A 20,031-nucleotide genomic window follows, 5' to 3' on the forward strand; every position below is an offset into this window, starting at 1 on the left:
AAAGCACGATACGTGTTCGTCTTTTGTGTCGACAGCATCAATGGACAGAATAGATGGAGGCAGCCACTGGCATATTTCCTTCCCGGAACAGGAGGACTGAAGACAGAAGACCTCATACACCTATTATACACATGCTTGCGACGACTGAAAGAGAGTGGAGCACATGTAAAGATTTTGACATGTGATCAGTGCACCACGAACCAAAAAGTGTACAGAGTATTGAAAGTAACAGAGGACCAGCCGTTCTTCCATTATGAGGGAACAAAATATTATGCGGCATTCAATTTCCCTCATCTAATTAAACGGTTAGTGGCACAACTACGAAAACACGGAAATATATACGTTGGAAACGAAAGTATCATTTCGTTTTCCGACATGGATGAAACGTGGAATTACGACAGGGCTATGACCTCGTCACGATTGCTGCCTCACATAACCGAGACCCATTTGCACCCAAATGCGTTCCAAAGTATGAACGTGAAGCGTGCATTCCAAATGTTTGGAAGAAGATTCGCTGCAGCAATCGAAGTTGCGGGCAACGATCCGAAAGGGCTGAAAGACCGCAGCACAACCTGGAAAAATACGGCAGAGTTTATCAGAAAAATGGATAAGTTAATAGATTACTGCAATTGCTATGATGTCAACAGCAATTCCAGAACGAAGAAGCCCATTTGCAGCCGGAATGACGTCGTCCACCAGACGATACAAGATGCGATGGAGTGGACGAAAAAGTGGAGCATTAGCCCATATGGACAAAATGCAAGTTTAATGAAGAGACCGCCCTGCTTTAAGGGTTTGACCCAATCTTTCGGGGCTTTTTTTCAAGTGTATGAATCGATCACCGATGACGAAAACACACGTGATTTCCAGTTTGCCATAGGTTTGGTAAACCAAGACTCAGTGGAACATTTGTTCTCAAAGGTCCGACAACGAGGAGGATTCAATTTGAACCCATCGCCGCGTGTGGTCCGGTTGACTTTGCGGCACATTATGTGCTCGCAATTAATCAAAATTGGAGAGCGAACTAATACACGAGAAGAGGACGAAGAATCTTCAGCACTAATTGGAGGTGAAACCTACATACCTGCCCAATGTAATCTCACACCAAGTGAGAATTTACCGGCAGACGAAGAAGACGACGGAGCGTTACAATGCGCAATACATTTGAACGAAAACTGTATAGAGGCGGCGACTTCTACTGAGAGGAACGATGGACCGTCATTCTACGAAGAAACGTCCATCACCTATTTCGCAGGTTATATTGTACATCATATAATGCGAAAATATGATTGTACCGAATGTCGCAATAGTATGTTAAAAACGCCATTGGACGTGATGGAACCTGCAGAGAATTATATTGCAACCAGGGAATATTCAGATGACGACGACGACGACGAATATGCCCCTGACGTGACAAAACTCTCACGACCCACGGAGGCGTTTGTAAAGATAATTACAACGCAGTTAAAAATATTCCAAAACTACTGGGGGAAGTTTTGGCACCAGGAAAATGTACTTGAAAAATTATGCAGGACGGCCATTCAGAGGAGCAAAATTGAAAATCCCGGTTGGTTTAATGAAGACAACAGCTGCTACGCCCATAGAGTAGCAGCTTTGAAGCATTTGTACAAAGTCAAACTGCATGACCAAGCCAGGAAAAGGAATGAAGAAGAAAAGTCTCTACATAAACCGACGAAATCTCAAAAGCTGAAAAACATTCTACATAAGTAAGCTACACCCAAGCTCTCCGAGCTCGCGTTTCGGTGGACCGAGTAGCTGAAACGCGAGTCAGGAGAAGCGAAGTCAGCAATAGAAATCATCAAAATCTGCTGCCTCCACCAAGAAAATCAACTGGTCCTCCACCGTCGCCAAATTTCCACGCCTCTCCGAGCTCGCGTTTCGGTGGACCGAGTAGCTGAAACGCGAGTCAGGAGAAGCGAAGTCAGCAATGGAAATCATCAAAATCTGCTGCCTCCACCAAGAAAATCAACTGGTCCTCCACCGTCGCCAAATTTCCACGCCTCTCCGAGCTCGCGTTTCGGTGGACCGAGTAGCTGAAACGCGAGTCAGGAGAAGCGAAGTCAGCAATGGAAATCATCAAAATCTGCTGCCTCCATCAAGAAAATCAACTGGTCCTCCACCGTCGCCAAATTTCCACGCCTCTCCGAGCTCGCGTTTCGGTGGACCGAGTAGCTGAAACGCGAGTCAGGAGAAGCTGAGTCAACGATGGAAATGATCGAGATTCGCTAATGTAAGTTTAATTACTCATTTACAACTCAATCAAATACTACAATATATTTTTCGAATGAATGTTTTACATAATCAAATATTTTATACATTCAATTTTTACCGACTATGCATCTACTATTTAAACAAGTACAGTCTTTGAATGTGTTAAATTTTGTAACAATCGTTTTTAAACAAATTAAGTTTTAAACAAATAATTTTTTGTTAGGGAACACCGTTTTTAAACAGAATCTTGCAAAACAGTAAAATTATTTAAACAAATTAATTAAATAAAAATAATTTTTTAGCCAAAGTATACATTTTCCCAAACTATTTTTGTAATAAACATCTCTTTATAAACAGAATTTTCTGAGTAAATAAAATTGTTTAAACATATAAATAATCTGTATTATTCTTTAAATAAATTTAAATTGATTATATTTAAATAGAGTAAAAAAAGTCGTCAAATAATATAATCAAATGCGTTTTATTATTTGCAGAGTCATCGCTGTCATCGCCGACATCGTCGTCATCTCTGTAATCGTCGTCATCGCTGTCATCGCCGTCGTCGCCGTTATCATTGTCATCGCCGTCATCACTGTCATCACTGTGTGCCAAAAAGTTCAAAACTTCCTCCACCGGCTTTCATCTAGTCCTAGTTAATTGTTATGTATTTATTGGCATTGTAATATTTGTATTATATTGTTTATGTATTATAATATTTGTTTTTATGTGTGTGACTGTGTGTAATAAATGATTTTTTTATTTTCGCTTAATTGTTTTGTGTGTTTCGGCTTTCTTTTATTTTCCATTCCATAGTTAAATTCCAACCGAAAAATGTATTTATTCATCTGGCGAGTATTTTAATGCAATAAAACGAAAATTAAATTTTGAGTTGTGACGTTTTTCATCTTCATGAGCGATATTTAAATTTTTAGAGATAAAAGAAACACCCCGTATATTGGATTTCAATTAATTGTAGTCACTGGTATGATTCTGTTATACATTTAGAGATTCCTATTTCACGTGTATATAAATATACGCGGTACGTGAACCGTATATTAAAAATTTAAGGTTCCCTGAGTACGGATCCGTTCGGCACGTTCGAGTCCGACAACTGATTGTGAGACGTTATTATTTTTCGATCGAATTCTTTTCGACTGTTGATGTTAGAAGTGAGATAATAATAAAGTCGCGGGATACCCGTGTATTAGCATGATGCGACCGCTCGTCAACTATTTCTACAGATATATCACGTATGTACTATGAACTACATTCCACGTTATTAGAATAATTGTAGTTTAATTATGATACATTTTATATCAACATTTTTTATTTACACCTAGAAACGCCACTGTCTTGGAAGGAAATGGACATTCGAGAGAAGCAATGAAATTAGAGCATCATTGCGAAAAAAGATGAGTTTGCAATAACCTCAATATACATTTTATGAAATTCTATTATAATTATAGTTATGACTGTATTTTTTAATAAATAAACTTGTGTATGCTAGTATAAAATCAATTTATATATATTATACAAGTTATTTTATTATTTGTTTGACAACTAATAAATCTACAAATTGATTCATAAACTAAAAAATACTTCCTGCATTTTCGTATTCTCCAATCAGTCCAAATAAATACCATCAACCTGTTCTCGATCATATACCAATTTTTATTAATGCAATTATGACAGTAACAAAACGTTTCTATTTAAAATGAATACATATTTTGAACATAGTTTTTACATTTTTAATTTTTTGGAAGGTTAAAAAATGTAATTAAAAAAGTAATGAAAAATAAAAATTAAAAAAAATCCCCGCTGCACGGGGACTCGAATGCTAGCTCCAGATTGCGATTCATACGCTCGACGGCTCGACAGCCGAATTTCAGTTTCGCTTCCGCCGTAAAGCAATGCAACATGGCAACATGGCAAGTGCTAAAAATAGATTGTGGCTGGCATAAGCGCACAAGCAGCGCACACGGACATAGTAAAGGTACGCTGGTGAGTGTAGCGCGCGGGCGCGTTGCTAACACGATACAGTGTCTTCTGTGGTGGCCTCTGGTGGCCTCCTGTTTCTCACTCCAGTCAGAATATATCCTAGAGGGCGTAAGAGAAACATTCGAGCGACATAGATGTCGTCAGATGTGCTAACAGTAAAGTGGGTTCTGTTTCTTGCTAAAGATGATGTAGGTTCTGTTCCATGCTAAAGATGATGTAGGAGCTGTTCCAGGCTAAACATGATGTGGAGACAAAAGCGGCACGGCCAAAACCCGGGCGTGAGCACTCTCATATACTCTCTGCTCGTAGCTTTTGGCGCGATAGGCACACGCACGCAAAAACTGCAGCGACACCAACGCCGCCTGACATTCGGGATACGCAACTTACTGGTTAAACTATTCCCATTACAGCTTGGACCCCCTGGTTCCGAACCATCTCGAACTGGGCCACTGGGTCGAAAGACTACTTACCGTAAACACGTGCGAACCTTTAGACCGCGAATGTAACAAAGTATTTTGCGACAGCCGCCATCACAGCGATATTGGTAAGTGCCGGTCAGGCTTTATTCCGATATATTTTGTGACCAGTTCGTGTTGGTTCGGGGACGTTATTCGAGTTCGCGAAAATTCGTACCGCGGTGTACCGTGTGTTTCCCCGCGTTTACCGTTGACCAGGAGTCGCTCTCCTGAGAGGCTCGTGAGGCCACGGATCGTGTGTCGCCGAATCCTCGTGCACGAGCTATTCGGGACCCACGATATTCGCCCGGTAATTCTTTGGGTTGCCCTCGGATCGTTCTTCGGGAGGATAACGCGTCGTATTCGTTTCGTATCGTTCACCGTTCGCACGTTTCGCCCAGTCTCGAATTAGGAACGCGTACGTTACCGGAGCTCAGTCGAATTCGTGCCCTCGTGGCTTGTAAATTCACGCGAAGTCCTGTGACGACCGAGCTCGACGCGATCGAAATTATTACGCGCGATCGGCCGAACATCCGCCGTCACTTTCGTGTTCGCGCCGGCAAATCTATTGACTACCGCCGGCATCGGCCGGCGGATTGTATGACCACCTCGTTTTAATAAACGACGATATTTTGCCCGAGAACTACCGAGTAATTTCATTCCTCGTGAGGAACGTTCCCGTCGCGGGGAATGCCGCGTTCCTTTCCTCACGTGGTTCCCTGGACCCGTTCGCGGCCTAAACGATGTTCGCAGATTCGACGTTATTTTGAAAACCGAGCGAATCGTTCGAGAGTTTCGCGTGGTACGGTATCGTACCTGGCGCCCGTTCACTTCGTGTACAATTTTGTCGTTCCGTTCGAATCTGCGAAGATCTTTTGTCTCGAAAGGACCACGTGTCGCGCGACCGAGCGTGGCCCGGTCGCAAGGCCATAATTTCTCGAAGTCGGTTATCTCTCTGTTCGCAGGGAAATAACCGGCGTGACAACTTTCAAATAGTGCTAAAATATTAATGAACAGCTAGATCGAGCGCGTGGACCAGTGTGCGACGCGACGCACAGTGGGTAAAATCGACGTTCTAGCTGTTCACGGGCTAAAAACTCAAAGTCCTCATATCGATTTTTAACGAATGCACAATGTTTCTTAAATGTCTATTACATTCGAAAACGATAATATTAATTAAAGCTATTAAAAACTCTCGTTACAATAAACGTTCAAAGATCAAACTTTTTCAGATACGATTTATCACCGAAAAAATTCCTTTTCTTCATAATGATGTCCTGAAAAACCTACTGGAGATTAAGCGACCAATTTTTTTTTATATGAAGAATGTATATCTATGTCGAGAACGCACCAGAAACTAAACGTCATTGTTCATAATTTATTATGAAAAAAAATATTTAATCAACTAAGGAAAATCGTCGAAGTTTTTCACCTTTGACAAGGGATAAAGTTGTCATTCCCGGGGGTTCCCATGGTCTGACACAGTGGAACATTTTCGGCAAGATCTCCTCTAAAAGATCGTGCAAAATTTAGATCCGGGATAATCCGGGGAACTGAAGTTATGATAGTTTAAAGCGTCGCGTGACACGCGCACAGTGGTGAGTTCGATCGAAATCGTGGCCAAATTATTCATTATTCACACGAGTTTTCAGACATTTCCGGTGGTGTGACAAAAAAATGTTTCCTACAAAAAATAATCAGTACACAGTCTTTTACAAATATCAATACAAAAAATTTCAAAAATATTTCAGATTTTTTTCAGAATTTTTTGCTAATTATTAATAGTTGAAAATAATTAATTAATTTTTTGGGAATTTTTTTCGCTATCTTCCCCTGGGTTGACACCTACAAAAAAATTCTAAAATATTGCTATGATTCTATCCTATTTTGTAAAAAATTTTCAAAAGTGTCCGTTTGGTGGAACAGTGTCAAAAAAAATAAAGTATGCCGGCGAACGCTCGGTTTGATCAGTAACGGCGCAGCGGCCGAGTCCCCTTGCGGTGGCTAGTGACGGGAACGAACGAGAAGTCGGCGCGTGTACGGGAAAGCTGATACATGTAAAAATGCGACTAAATCTTCTAATATATGATTACAGTTGGAAGTCTAAACAATTATATTTTAGGAAATAGCTTACATTGAAGAAGAAAAATACGTGTAAAGCTAGTTTGTTGCTGTCAAGTAACAGAAAGAAGAAGTTTCTCACAAGAATGTTGTATGGTCACGGTGTTAGAGGCTCTGCTCGATGCTACATATAAATATATAAGACCGAACTGACCGAACACAATACAGAATACAGAATACAGAATGATAGAACCGAAATGCGGAACCGAAATCCAGAATCGAAATCCAGAACCGAAAAATAACAGTTACAGAACCGAAATAATATCGGTTCTCCAGAACCGTAACCGTAACCGATATAAGCCAGAACTGATATTCGCGTAACAGTTATAACATCATTTCGGTTCTTCATAACTGTTTCGATCAGAACCGATACATAACAGTTTGAAACTGTTATTTCCAGAACCGTTTCAGTCCCTGGTTTTAATTATTACTGGTTAATAATTAGCAAAAAATTCTGAAAAAAATCTGAAATATAGAGTGTATCTATATCTTTTGTTTGCCGTTTATCCCATGTCGATATCTTTTCTCGTTTTAGAGCAAATTGCAATTAAGTGCGGGGGAGTTTACCTCAATATCACCCCTATCGGTAGGGGTAGACATTTGAAATTTTACACAATGTTTTTTTAGACATAAAGCGACGTTTTAAGACAGGAATCAGGAAAATCGGAGCGGGGGCCGCTGGCCCATGCTTATCCGGCTAGACCCTTTCTATCAATATGCTTCAATATATTGATCAATGCGTTTGAACTTCTTCTAAACGGTCAATATGCTCTTTCAATGCGCCTCGTCAATATTATTGATGGGCGTATTGACAATGTTATTGAACGTCTAGGGGCCGTTTAATAGTATAAGTACTCCATTGCCTGCAAAATTAGATTACACTGCCTTAGATTCGAATGAGTATTTTGATACGCCATGCAGAAACCTTATTGGCTGCTTAATGTATGCCATGTTATGCACGCGACCTGATTTATGTTTTGCTGTGAATTTGCTTAGCAGATATCGAAATAAGAATAATAAGGAACTATGGCAGAATCTAAAGAAAGTCTTAAGATATATGTGAAAGGATCGTTGAAATACCGTTTTATTTACAAAAGAAACGTTTACAAAAACATATTGACTGGTTACGTAGATTCTGATTAGACAGGCAATGAAATCGACAGAAAGAGTACGACGGGATATATTTTTAAAATGTTTGAAATAAATACAATCTGTTAGAATACAAAGAAACAGAACTCAGTTGCAACTTCCTCAACTGAAGCTGAATATATGGCATTATACATATGAAGGGATTAAAGAAGCTTGCTGGCTAAGATCCTTGTTATCGAGCATAAAAATAGATATAAAGGAACCAATAACTATTTTCGAGGATAATAATGGTTGCATAGCTATAGGAAATAATCCAACAGATCATAAGCGATCGAAACAAATCGACGTTAAGGGTGTTCTGGAGGTATATAAAAACGCAACAAAATTTTTGAAAATTTGACAAGATATAATTCTTACTAAATTAATGCAATTACCAAAGTTTGGGTTCGATTCACTGCACCGTTTAAGAATTATAGCAACTTAAAGTTTGCACATTTTAAAACGCCTTCTTATGGAGAATTCATAAAATTCCACTTGAAACCCTATTTAAACCTTGAAAAAACGCAACAAGAAACTCCATTTTTTTTATATGTAGTAAAAATTATGTAATTAATTATGTTCAAAATTTATTAGGATTTACTAAACAGTTACAGAGCAAAAAAAATATAAACTGGTACAAAACGTCAAATTTATCGTGTTGTTTTCCGACAACTGAGCCGTTAATGTTTTTGACACGGATGCGTGTTCACTGATCCTTAAATTCGTATGTAATTCGCGCTTTGATTCGGTCGTATATATCCTCCGGAGGAGGTGTTATCAGCAGTATGTCGTTGACCGTGATTAGGACATCGAATTCCAACGCCACCACCACTAAGTCAGCCATCATATTTTTGTTCGAAACCTTACTGCGGACAAGGATCCCTCGACAATAGCGAACCATAGCGCCGGATCTTGTTTGTAGAAAACGGGCAGCGGTGGTTGCCACAACGCCTCATGGATTTCACCCTGAGTGAGCGACGCGGGGGCACCCATTCTGCACGATTTCGCGAACAACCGTGTGTCGGACCGGACGGGAATTATTTGTAATTACTATTTTTAAAACTGTTTTCTATATAATTCTATATAATTAATTATTCCTATAATAATTTAATAACGCAAACTCTATGCGAACGCGCGCAGCGAATATGAACTACCCTGTATCGTAGCTGTCACGCGTATCGGCGGGAGGGGGGAATCGACACAGAGCACGCTATAGAGAACTCTTTGTAATATGTAAACAGCTAAGTAATCGAGCAACATAACTTTGTTGTCGGAACGTGACATTCAACGCGATTACGCGAGACGCTATTCGCGTGTTTCAAGAGTCACTGGTTTACGTACCGAAAGACGGCAGAAACACCTCCTCGCGAAGGTCACGATTACGGTTGAATCAACCAAGACACGATCGTGGCTTCGTCGATATTTTCGCAACGAGGTACCGCACATATATCATGAACATTTACAATAATGACGCGAATTTTTGTATAGACAGAATCATACCTGTTGGCGCATGCATAGCTGGAACGAGCGCAAAACCGGCAACACGCTGATATACGTCAAGACGCCGGTGGTCGGTGGCTTCTCATGCACGTGGTGGTCACTTGATACAGGAACTTGGTAAAAACGCCAGAGGTCGATGGCTTCACGCAATCAGCGGCACACCAGCGAGCTCGTCCTCTGGAAACGTCCAGGATAGAATACTCTTCCTCTGGTTTATTTAGTCTCCGTGTAAACGTGCAACGGCTTCCGGGCACGTGCAGCGTAGTTTTTGATTTTGAGATCACGTCACTTGTAGGTTAAAGAATCCCGCGAATTAAAACAGACCCAGACAACCAGGGCTGCACCGGGCAGCAATGTCGCGTTTTGGATCCCTGCTGCCGCGAGGCTGCACGGAAAACGGTGGGGGATTTTGCCTCACCGTAAGAGGGCAACACAGTCGCGCCAATGTTTCGAATGCCGTACGCAGCGCCATACAGGCACGTACAGGCCTTGTACTAGGGAGCAGGGGGTCTCTCGCCCCGGTAAGGTGATACAGAGCTGGTCGCGCTGATGTGGATCTTCCACATTAAGATGTCGGTAAAGTAAATGTCTATTGTACAAATGTGTAGCAGCAGCAGCAGCAGTCTTTCTTTTTACTGACAAAAATTAATATTTTTATTTAAATTACATACTACATACTATCAGGTCGTTCGGAAAGTAATTTTGTTTATCGTGTAGGGATGGCAATGCTTCCGTTTGTCATTACTAGACTGCGGATCTTTCTGCAAAATAAAAAATGTCAGCGTCGATTACAGGAAATAGAAACTAAATTGAATTGAATTATTTCTTCAGCAAAGGAGAAAACGAAATGACTTTCCGAACGAGCTAATACATTAACATATTACAATAGGAGAGCTGCATAAAGTCTAAATAAAATCAATCTCATCATTTTCATACAAAGAAACATTTACCAGTTACTTTTAAGGTTCGGTAGGTGTAGAGGGTTGAAACGTCTTCGTGCAAAAAAAATGTGTCGTAGAAGGGAAAAGAAACTTAATTTATAATTTTCGGCTCGAGCGCGTTTCCAGTTACCCGAGTGCATCGGGCTGCCCGGGAGTGTCTCGATCTCGTCGGGCGGGTTCGGAAAGAATCGGACAAGTTCGGGCGAGCGAGTTTTCGCGCTACTCGAGATTCAATTCTGCGTTCGCACGAACTTGTCCGCTTCTGTCTGACGTCTGAACGCGCTCGACGAAGTCGAGCCAGTGATGCCAGAATCGGGGACGCGAGGACGCTTCCCCTCCAGCACAGGTTCCCCCTCTCTGACGGACCGTCCTCGCCGTAGCTTCTGCTGCGCACGCGCTACACACGAACGTACTTCTACTCTGCCCGTGTGATTGCATGCTCGATTGCACGCGCGCTACACAAACAAGCGTACCTCTACCATGTCCGTGTGACTACCTGCTCGACCGAACGCGTCGGCGACGCGTTCCTTCGATTTTCACCAATTTTCATGTTGCCGAAGTTTCGGAAGCACGAGTCGGAAAGTCGGGATCTGGAGACGGCGCGCATTTGAATCCCGGGACGGCGCGGTGCACATTTTGCTATAACTTTTGATCTAAAAAAGATATCGAAGCGAAATTTGGACTAAATTTTTTTTTTAAAAACCGGGTTTAATGGTTAATCCTAAAATATGTTTTGTATTTCTTAAAAAATTTTTCTCGTTGATTTTTAAAGTTAATGTAGGTTAATTGATTTTATGCGCAGCTTATTAACTGCACTCGCATTCAATAAATACACAAGAACAGTTACTTTAACTGATATACTATATTTATTATATACTCAATCAATCAGGTAACACTTTCAACAATAGTGGCGGTTAGACACAGACTGACTACATGCATCGTAAAACGATCCCGACAGAACTGACGCAAGAGGGCGCATTGAATCTATAAATTTCCAACAAAGCCCCCCTCAATGTGTACTCTTGAATTAAATATCCTCGACCTAATTTTTCTTTTTATTCAACCCCAGTCCCTCCAAACTAACTTCATGTTTGGCTTTTGTCAAAGCTTTTGTTAATCCGTCTGCAATCATTTTCGCAGTTGGTATATATTTAAGACTAAATTTATCTTCTTTCAAAGCATCTCTAATAAAGTGACATCTTATGTCTATATGTTTCGACCTGGCATGAAAAACATTATTATTTGCGAGCATTTGTGCACCCTGGTTATCGTTAAATATTACAGCTCTAATTTTAAATCCAAGCTCCTCAAGAAGCTTTTGGAGGTAGATTGCTTCTTTCGCTCCTTCTGCGATGGCCATATACTCTGCCTCGGTCGAAGATAGGGCTACTGTCCTCTGTTTCTGCGACTTCCATGATACCGCAGCTCCGCTCATTATGAAAGCGTATCCTGTATACGACCTTCGATCTATAGTACAGGCTCCCCAGTCTGCATCAACGTATCCATGTAACTCTTGATTCGTTTTCCTGAAATCTAAAGTAATATTAATAGAACCTTTAAGGTACCGCAGTACCCTTTTTGCAGCTACCCAATGACATCTCTGATGACCATCCAAGAATTGGGATAAATATACCACAGCTCTCATTATGTCAGGTCTCGTTCCAATTGCTAGATACATTAATGACCCAACCAAATTTCTGAATGGTTCATCTCCTGTCTTCTCCTTCTCATTTCCATTTTCTTTGGATAGATTTAGATTAACTTCCAAAGGAGTGTCTACAGGTTTAGCCTCTTGCATTCCGAACCGCTCCAATATTTCGTCCACATATTTTCGTTGCGACAACTTGATTTCTTCTTTACCTTGGTGTATTTCTATACCCAGGCAATATTGTGCTGGTCCTAGGTCTCTAACCTCGAATGCATTCATCAGAAAATTCTTCAGCCTTGTTATTTCACTTAATTCTTCTGATCCTATCAATAGGTCGTCGACATATACTACTACTATCATAATCTTATTGGTTTTGAGTTTCATGTGATATACACATGGATCAGATCTCGTTGGTTGTAATCCAAATTCGAATAATTTTTCATTTAATCTTGTGTTCCACTGTCTCCCGGCTTGTTTCAGCCCGTAGAGAGCACGATTTAATTTACACACTTTGTTTCCTTGTTGCATCTTATGCTTCATATCTTCAGCTTGCTTTCCTATTTTGCTTCTGCTGCCTTCTACCTTTATTATCTCATTCAAAATTTCTTTAAGATTTTTAGGTATCTCCATGAACACATCCTCTTCTAAATTACCATTCAAGAATGCTGCTGTTATATCTAATTGGTGTATTTTTAGGTTATACTGCACAGCCAGCGCCATTAATAATCTCACTGAGTCCAAACGTGCAACCGGTGAGAATGTTTGGTTGAAATCAACTCCCTGACGCTGACTATAACCCTTTGCAACCAGTCTCGCCTTTCTTCGTTCAAGGGTTCCATCTGAATTCAATTTATTTGTTAGTACAAGCTTACATCCGACAACATTTTTGTTCTCTGGTCTATTGATTATATTCCATGTGTTATTCCTTAACAGAGATTTAAATTCTGTATTAACAGCTGTTTGCCATTCCTTCTTATCTTGGCTGTTAATTGCTTCTTCGAAAGAAATTTCAATAGTGTTTGCACTTTCTTGCTCAAACACATCATCTTCAACCTCGTCAACTTGAACATCTTCGATTTCTTCATTAGTTAAACTTTGAGTTCTATATATTTTCCTTGGTCGTCCCGGTCGACCCGTTTTAAGAAAAGTCGGACGTCCAGGCAAGCGTTTTGGTTTATTATTTTCCCTTGTACAGGCATCATTTAATATTCCTGTTTGCAAATCATCTTGATTTTTATTTACACTTATTTCAGTGTCATTATTATTTTCATCTCTCTCTTGCTCAACTATTATGTTTTGATCTTCTGGTTGCATCATCTTATTTTCTTCAAATTTCTTCTCCATGAATTTTACATCTCTGGATATAACTATTTTTCTATCTTGATGTATCCACGTTCTATATCCTTTATTTTGGTTTGAATAACCAACAAATACTCCTTCTTTTGACTTCTCGTCGAACTTTCCCCTTTTTGTTTTGTCTAGAACAAACACTTTAGTTCCAAAAATTTTTAAATGTTTTAAATTTGGTATTCTCCCTGTCCATTTTTCATATGGCGTTCTTCCTTCTAAACTCTTTGTTGGACTCCTATTCTTTATATAATTTGCAGTCATTAATGCCTCGCCCCAAAACGATGACTCTAGTTTCGACTGTATGAGCATACACCGTGCCGCCTCTACCAGGGTTCGGTTCTTCCTTTCTGCAACCCCATTTTGTTGCGGCGTGTATACTGTTGTCAGTCTTCTTCTAATTCCATTTACTTCTAGATACTTGTCGAATTCTATATTGCAATATTCAAGTCCGTTGTCAGACTGAATGCTTTTTATTCTTTGTCCTGTATAGTTTTCGACCATGTTTTTATATTTCTTGAAAACTTCTAGAACCTCACTCTTTTTCTTTAAAAGATACACTTCGCACCATCTGGAATGATCATCTATAAAAGTTGTAAAGTACCTTGCTCCACCTTTTGTTTCAGTTTTAATCGGACCACATATATCTGTGTGTATTATTTCTAATAGCGTAGAACATGGTTTTCTATGGTTACGGAAGGGCTCAACATGTTGTTTCCCTAACGCACAAATATCACATTTTTCAAAACTTGAATTCATCATTCCAGAATCTAGTCCAACTGCTGACTTATTTTTTATCATTCCAATTAAATCAGTTTTGTTTAAATGAGCCATTCGCTCATGCCATAAGTTGATCTGATTGTTCTCTTCTGATATTTTATTTGCGTAACAATCAGGTTCTTTTACATAATACAAATTTCCAACTCGTTCAGCTATCATTTTTACTACATTATTTGAATCTTTTATTAATGCCACATCTTTCTTAAAAATTATAACATTGCCTCTATCCGTTATTTTTGCAACTGACATTAAATTGTTTCGTAAATCTGGCACGAATAAAGTATTTTGTAAGTTGACTGACCTTTCACTTTTTCCATCCGATATGGTCATATTTACATTTCCTTTCGCCTCGACTTCAGTGCATCCATTATTCGCCAGATTCAGTCTCTGATTATTTATTTTAACCATATCTTGAAATTTGTCTTTGTCCTTACATAAGTGAGTCGTACACCCACTATCCAGGCACCACTTGCTACCTGTACTGCTTTCGCTTATCTGCAACCCGCCTTCCTCGCTGCTTAGGCGTGCATAATATACATCATCAATTGCATTTGCCTTATGCTTAATATTGTCCAATTTTGTGTAGCAGTTTTGAGCCTTGTGTCCCTTCTTATTACACCTATAGCATGTAATATCATACTTATTTTTATGTAAGTCTTTATATTCTCTCACCTGAGTATTCAGTCTTGACATGAATTTATTTGGATTTTTGCTGCACGATGCGACCATTGCACCAGAATCATCCCCTGATTTTTGTTTCCTTGCGTTACTTTCTTCTATAATTTTCACCTTCAGTGACTCCACGTCTGGAAGATTGTCCCTCGACTCTATTGCACAACGAAAATTTTCGAAGCTCTCCGGTAGGCTATATAACAACATAATTGCAAGTAAATCGGCATTAATTTCTATATCCATTGCTGCCAATTTGTCTACTGCGTCACAAAACTTTTTCATGTGCTCACGGACATCTTCTCCCTTCTTCATACGTTGCAAGGTCAATTGTTTTAGCAACGTGGCTTTTCTCGCAGGCCCTTTCGACGCAAAAATCGCTTCCAATCTGTTCCATACTTCTCGCGAAGTTTCACAACCCCTTACCTGTTTTAATTCTGCAGGGCTTATACTCAAAATTAGGTCGGATTTAGCCTTTTTATCTTCTTTTACCCATGTCTGTATTGAAGCTTCCCTCGCTGCTCTTGCGGCATCATCGGCTCCTCCGCCTGGCTCAGGTTTTAATTTTTCTCCGCTCACATATTGCCATAAATCTCCCTTCGTTAATAGGGCTTCCACCTGCATTCTCCATGTCTCATAATTATCTTTCGTAAGTAATTCGATCCGCGTCGAATTTATGGTGTTTGCCATTTTTCACGAGACACGTGCCTTTTATAACCTCAAAAATCACACGTGGTACCTGGGCCCATAACCTTTGTAGGTTAATTGATTTTATGCGCAGCTTATTAACTGCACTCGCATTCAATAAATACACAAGAACAGTTACTTTAACTGATATACTATATTTATTATATACTCAATCAATCAGGTAACACTTTCAACAATAGTGGCGGTTAGACACAGACTGACTACATGCATCGTAAAACGATCCCGACAGAACTGACGCAAGAGGGCGCATTGAATCTATAAATTTCCAACAGTTAAGGTAGTCCAGAAGGCCCCCAACACAAATTGATTTTTAGTCGAACCATGCTCAATAAACAATTACGAAAAAATTTATAAATATTAATTAAAATTAAATAAAAATTAAAATATTATAAATTATGCAGACATGTTTAAAAAAATTGAAAATCTCGAAACATTCGAAGAAAATGCATATTTCGTATTGAACTTTTCGAGATACCAGTTTTATAAAAATTCATTAGTCCGATAATATTGAAACAATTGTCCTTAATTTTTCTCAGAATTTTTTATAAATTGTATCGTTGTTAAAAAATCAAAATCAATTTTTTCGATATTTCTTTGTTGATGTATTATGTAATACTGAATATTTTTATAATCAGAAAAATAATGTACAGACTTGATAATGCAATATAAAATATTTTATTTACGTTATATTTCAATATACATATGTGCATCACTCCTAACAATTTTGGTAATCACATAATTATTGTAACGACATTTTACATATATCAGGTCGTTAAGTATGAAACTAGACAAATAAAACACAAATTTCAAACACATTTGTCAAGTTTCATACATCTCCGGTTACGAAAATCGATTTTAAATGGTCCCTGCCTTTCTGTAACATAACAAAAAAAAAAATAATTAGTTAAAGTCATGATTGCAAAGTATAGAATAAAATATTAATGTATAACTTTATAGTATAGTTTATACTTATCTTTTCTTTGAAGTCATTCACTTGAATCTGCTAATATTGATTTTACGTTGTCCAGAAAGTCCACTCCAGCTGACACACACGCGATTTTGAATGGGCCTCTGCCTTTCTATAGCATAAAAAACACATAGTTAAAGTTATAATTATACAAAGTACAGAATGAAATATTAATGTAATCATATACTTATCTTTTTTCTTTCAAGTCATTCTTGAATCTGCTAATATTGATTTTACGTTACCGCGATTTTAAATGGTCCTCTGTCTTTCTACAACATAAAAAAACACATAGTTAAAGTTATAAGTACAAAGTACTTACAGAATGAAATATTAATGTAACGATACACTTCGCTTTTCTTTGAAGTCATTCTTGAATCTGCTATTTCATTACCGCTGACACCCACGCGTTGCTATATTCAAAGAAAAAGTAGACCTAATTAAAATCGTAATTCTAATTGCAATCTTGTAGGATTCAATATAAATAGTAACGTATACTTATCTTTTTTCATCGATGAATATGGTCACTCACTAAAATAAATTCCTAATAAGATAAAAAAATGTTAAAAACCCATTAAAAAGTATTAAAAACGCGACAAAGAAACTGGAGGCTGTTTACTATAATAATAATAATAATAATAATAATAATAATAATAATAATAATAATAATAGTATTTTATTTCCCATTTCGGGGTACAAACGCGGACCTCCGCTCCGCTTACAAACTTCACCTTCCTTATCTCTTCATTCTTAACTTAAATTTACACTTAAACGCGAGAGAGAGAGAGAGAGCACACCGTTCACTCATTCCTCACACATTCTTCTTGACTCATTCACACACTCTGGACCCCCGGTTCCGCTGGTCATCCTTTCTCTCATCTCTTCCACTCTCTTCATCCATACTGGAGGCTGTTTACTATATGAACTAAACTATCGAACGATTAACGAAGAAAACACGACCTCACTAGTTCGTAAACGAGTGCAAAGTTAATTGTTTATAACTTTGCGAGGGCGATGAATTTTCATATAAATGCTTTCCCGACATAAGGGATAAAAGTCTGTCATCGACAGACATGGTGCGACTAGACTCCTGTCTAGCTTTCGAGGATGTGCGCACTACACACATGGAATTTAATAGGCCAGCGCCTATTTTATTCCTTTTTCGAGATTTTATGTCGGGAAGCAAAGAGAAAATTCGCTCGGCCTCGGCATTCGAGTGCGGAAGACATCTGACCGTGTTTATTAGAGAAGTTAAAAGGGGGAAACGAAGAACATGATTCGGGTCTGTTTGGTTACAGATGTCTACCCACATATCGTCAAAAGACAGATTCGACCATTGGTCCCTCTGCGACCGGAAAGTGCCGTAGTACAAAAAGTCCCACTCTTTTTGTAGATCTACGGCACTCCAATTCCCCAATTTATTAGCGACAGCTACGAGATTTTAAAAAGTTAAATCTCTGTCGCTGTTGAATAGGGAATCGGGCGATTTGAAGAGCGTCAATTGTCTGAGGAAAATATCGTCATGAGGAAGACGATTTCTCAGTTCATTGCATAAGGTCACATAAAACCTTAAGCAATTTTTCTTTAAGGTGGACACCTCAACTTCCGCCATTCCATCCCTAACTGCCTCTTCCAAATAATCGTGGCATCTGGAACCAAACTCCACTTGATCTAGTGGAACTTGATTTGATTCCAACGAGAAATCTATCGCCCTCACCTCGCTAAGCCAATCTAAAAGCGCTGGTTTTAAAAACCTTTTCAAAAAAAATCGAAGCAACTTTGCTGAAGACGGTTGTAACTCCTGCACCAACGTTTTCCTACTTTGGAAGGAGGCGTTAAAACTATTCATAGCATCAAGGACATTTTCCAAAAAGAAGAAATATCCTTTGATGTCATATCTGCTCAGGAGCGAAGAAAATCTCCTAGCAGCTGCCGAGCCTTTCGAAAAGCTATACTCATTGAAAAATTTGACTGAAACGTCCCAAGTTTCTAAAAATTGTACCACAGTCAGATGCCTAGAAAGCCAGCGTGTGTCCGATAATTTGAGAATTTTCAAAGGACAGTTCTCATAACTCTCCTGAAATTGGCGATAAATAGCAGTCCGTTTAGGGCTGCTATGTATAAACGAAGGGACGCCACGAAGCAATTCGTCACACTCCGTTGGAAGTGTAGCACAAGCAGCACTTGCTGCCAGTGCTGCAGAATGACACACGCATGGCATTGTAATGACATGGGGATTCTTCTCAAGCAACTTACTCTTGAACGAAGAAAATCTCCCTGTCAGGAGTGAAGAAGAATGTGTGAGGAATGAGTGAACGGTGTGCTCTCTCTCTCTCTCTCTCTCTCTCTCTCGCGTTTAAGTGTAAATTTAAGTTAAGAATGAAGAGATAAGGAAGGTGAAGTTTGTAAGCGGAGCGGAGGTCCGCGTTTGTACCCCGAAATGGGAAATAAAATACTATTATTATTATTATTATAGTAAACAGCCTCCAGTTTCTTTGTCGCGTTTTTAATACTTTTTAATGGGTTTTTAACATTTTTTTATCTTATTAGGAATTTATTTTAGTGAGTGACCATATTCATCGATGAAAAAAGATAAGTATACGTTACTATTTATATTGAGTCCTACAAGATTGCAATTAGAATTACGATTTTAATTAGGTCTACTTTTTCTTTGAATATAGCAACGCGTGGGTGTCAGCGGTAATGAAATAGCAGATTCAAGAATGACTTCAAAGAAAAGCGAAGTGTATCGTTACATTAATATTTCATTCTGTAAGTACTTTGTACTTATAACTTTAACTATGTGTTTTTTTATGTTGTAGAAAGACAGAGGACCATTTAAAATCGCGGTAACGTAAAATCAATATTAGCAGATTCAAGAATGACTTGAAAGAAAAAAGATAAGTATATGATTACATTAATATTTCATTCTGTACTTTGTATAATTATAACTTTAACTATGTGTTTTTTATGCTATAGAAAGGCAGAGGCCCATTCAAAATCGCGTGTGTGTCAGCTGGAGTGGACTTTCTGGACAACGTAAAATCAATATTAGCAGATTCAAGTGAATGACTTCAAAGAAAAGATAAGTATAAACTATACTATAAAGTTATACATTAATATTTTATTCTATACTTTGCAATCATGACTTTAACTAATTATTTTTTTTTTTGTTATGTTACAGAAAGGCAGGGACCATTTAAAATCGATTTTCGTAACCGGAGATGTATGAAACTTGACAAATGTGTTTGAAATTTGTGTTTTATTTGTCTAGTTTCATACTTAACGACCTGATATATGTAAAATGTCGTTACAATAATTATGTGATTACCAAAATTGTTAGGAGTGATGCACATATGTATATTGAAATATAACGTAAATAAAATATTTTATATTGCATTATCAAGTCTGTACATTATTTTTCTGATTATAAAAATATTCAGTATTACATAATACATCAACAAAGAAATATCGAAAAAATTGATTTTGATTTTTTAACAACGATACAATTTATAAAAAATTCTGAGAAAAATTAAGGAC

General features: G+C 38.5%; 1 protein-coding gene across 1 annotated transcript; it reads left to right on the forward strand.

The window, feature by feature from the left end:
* Window positions 1-917: 917 nt before the first annotated feature.
* LOC143214141 (uncharacterized) lies at window positions 918-1,906 on the forward strand. Its single transcript, XM_076434823.1, has one exon. The coding sequence runs from the start codon at window positions 991-993 to the stop codon at window positions 1,729-1,731; it is 741 nt and encodes a 246-aa protein (XP_076290938.1). The 5' UTR covers window positions 918-990; the 3' UTR covers window positions 1,732-1,906.
* The last annotated feature ends 18,125 nt before the right edge of the window (window positions 1,907-20,031 follow it).

The sequence above is a fragment of the Lasioglossum baleicum genome, chromosome 1, assembly GCF_051020765.1.
Source record: "Lasioglossum baleicum chromosome 1, iyLasBale1, whole genome shotgun sequence".
NCBI classification, from domain to species: Eukaryota; Metazoa; Arthropoda; class Insecta; order Hymenoptera; family Halictidae; genus Lasioglossum; species Lasioglossum baleicum.

Coding starts and splice junctions, on each gene's coding strand:
- LOC143214141 (XM_076434823.1), top strand. CDS start 991: ATGTGCTCGCAATTAATCAAAATTGGAGAGCGAACTAATACACGAGAA.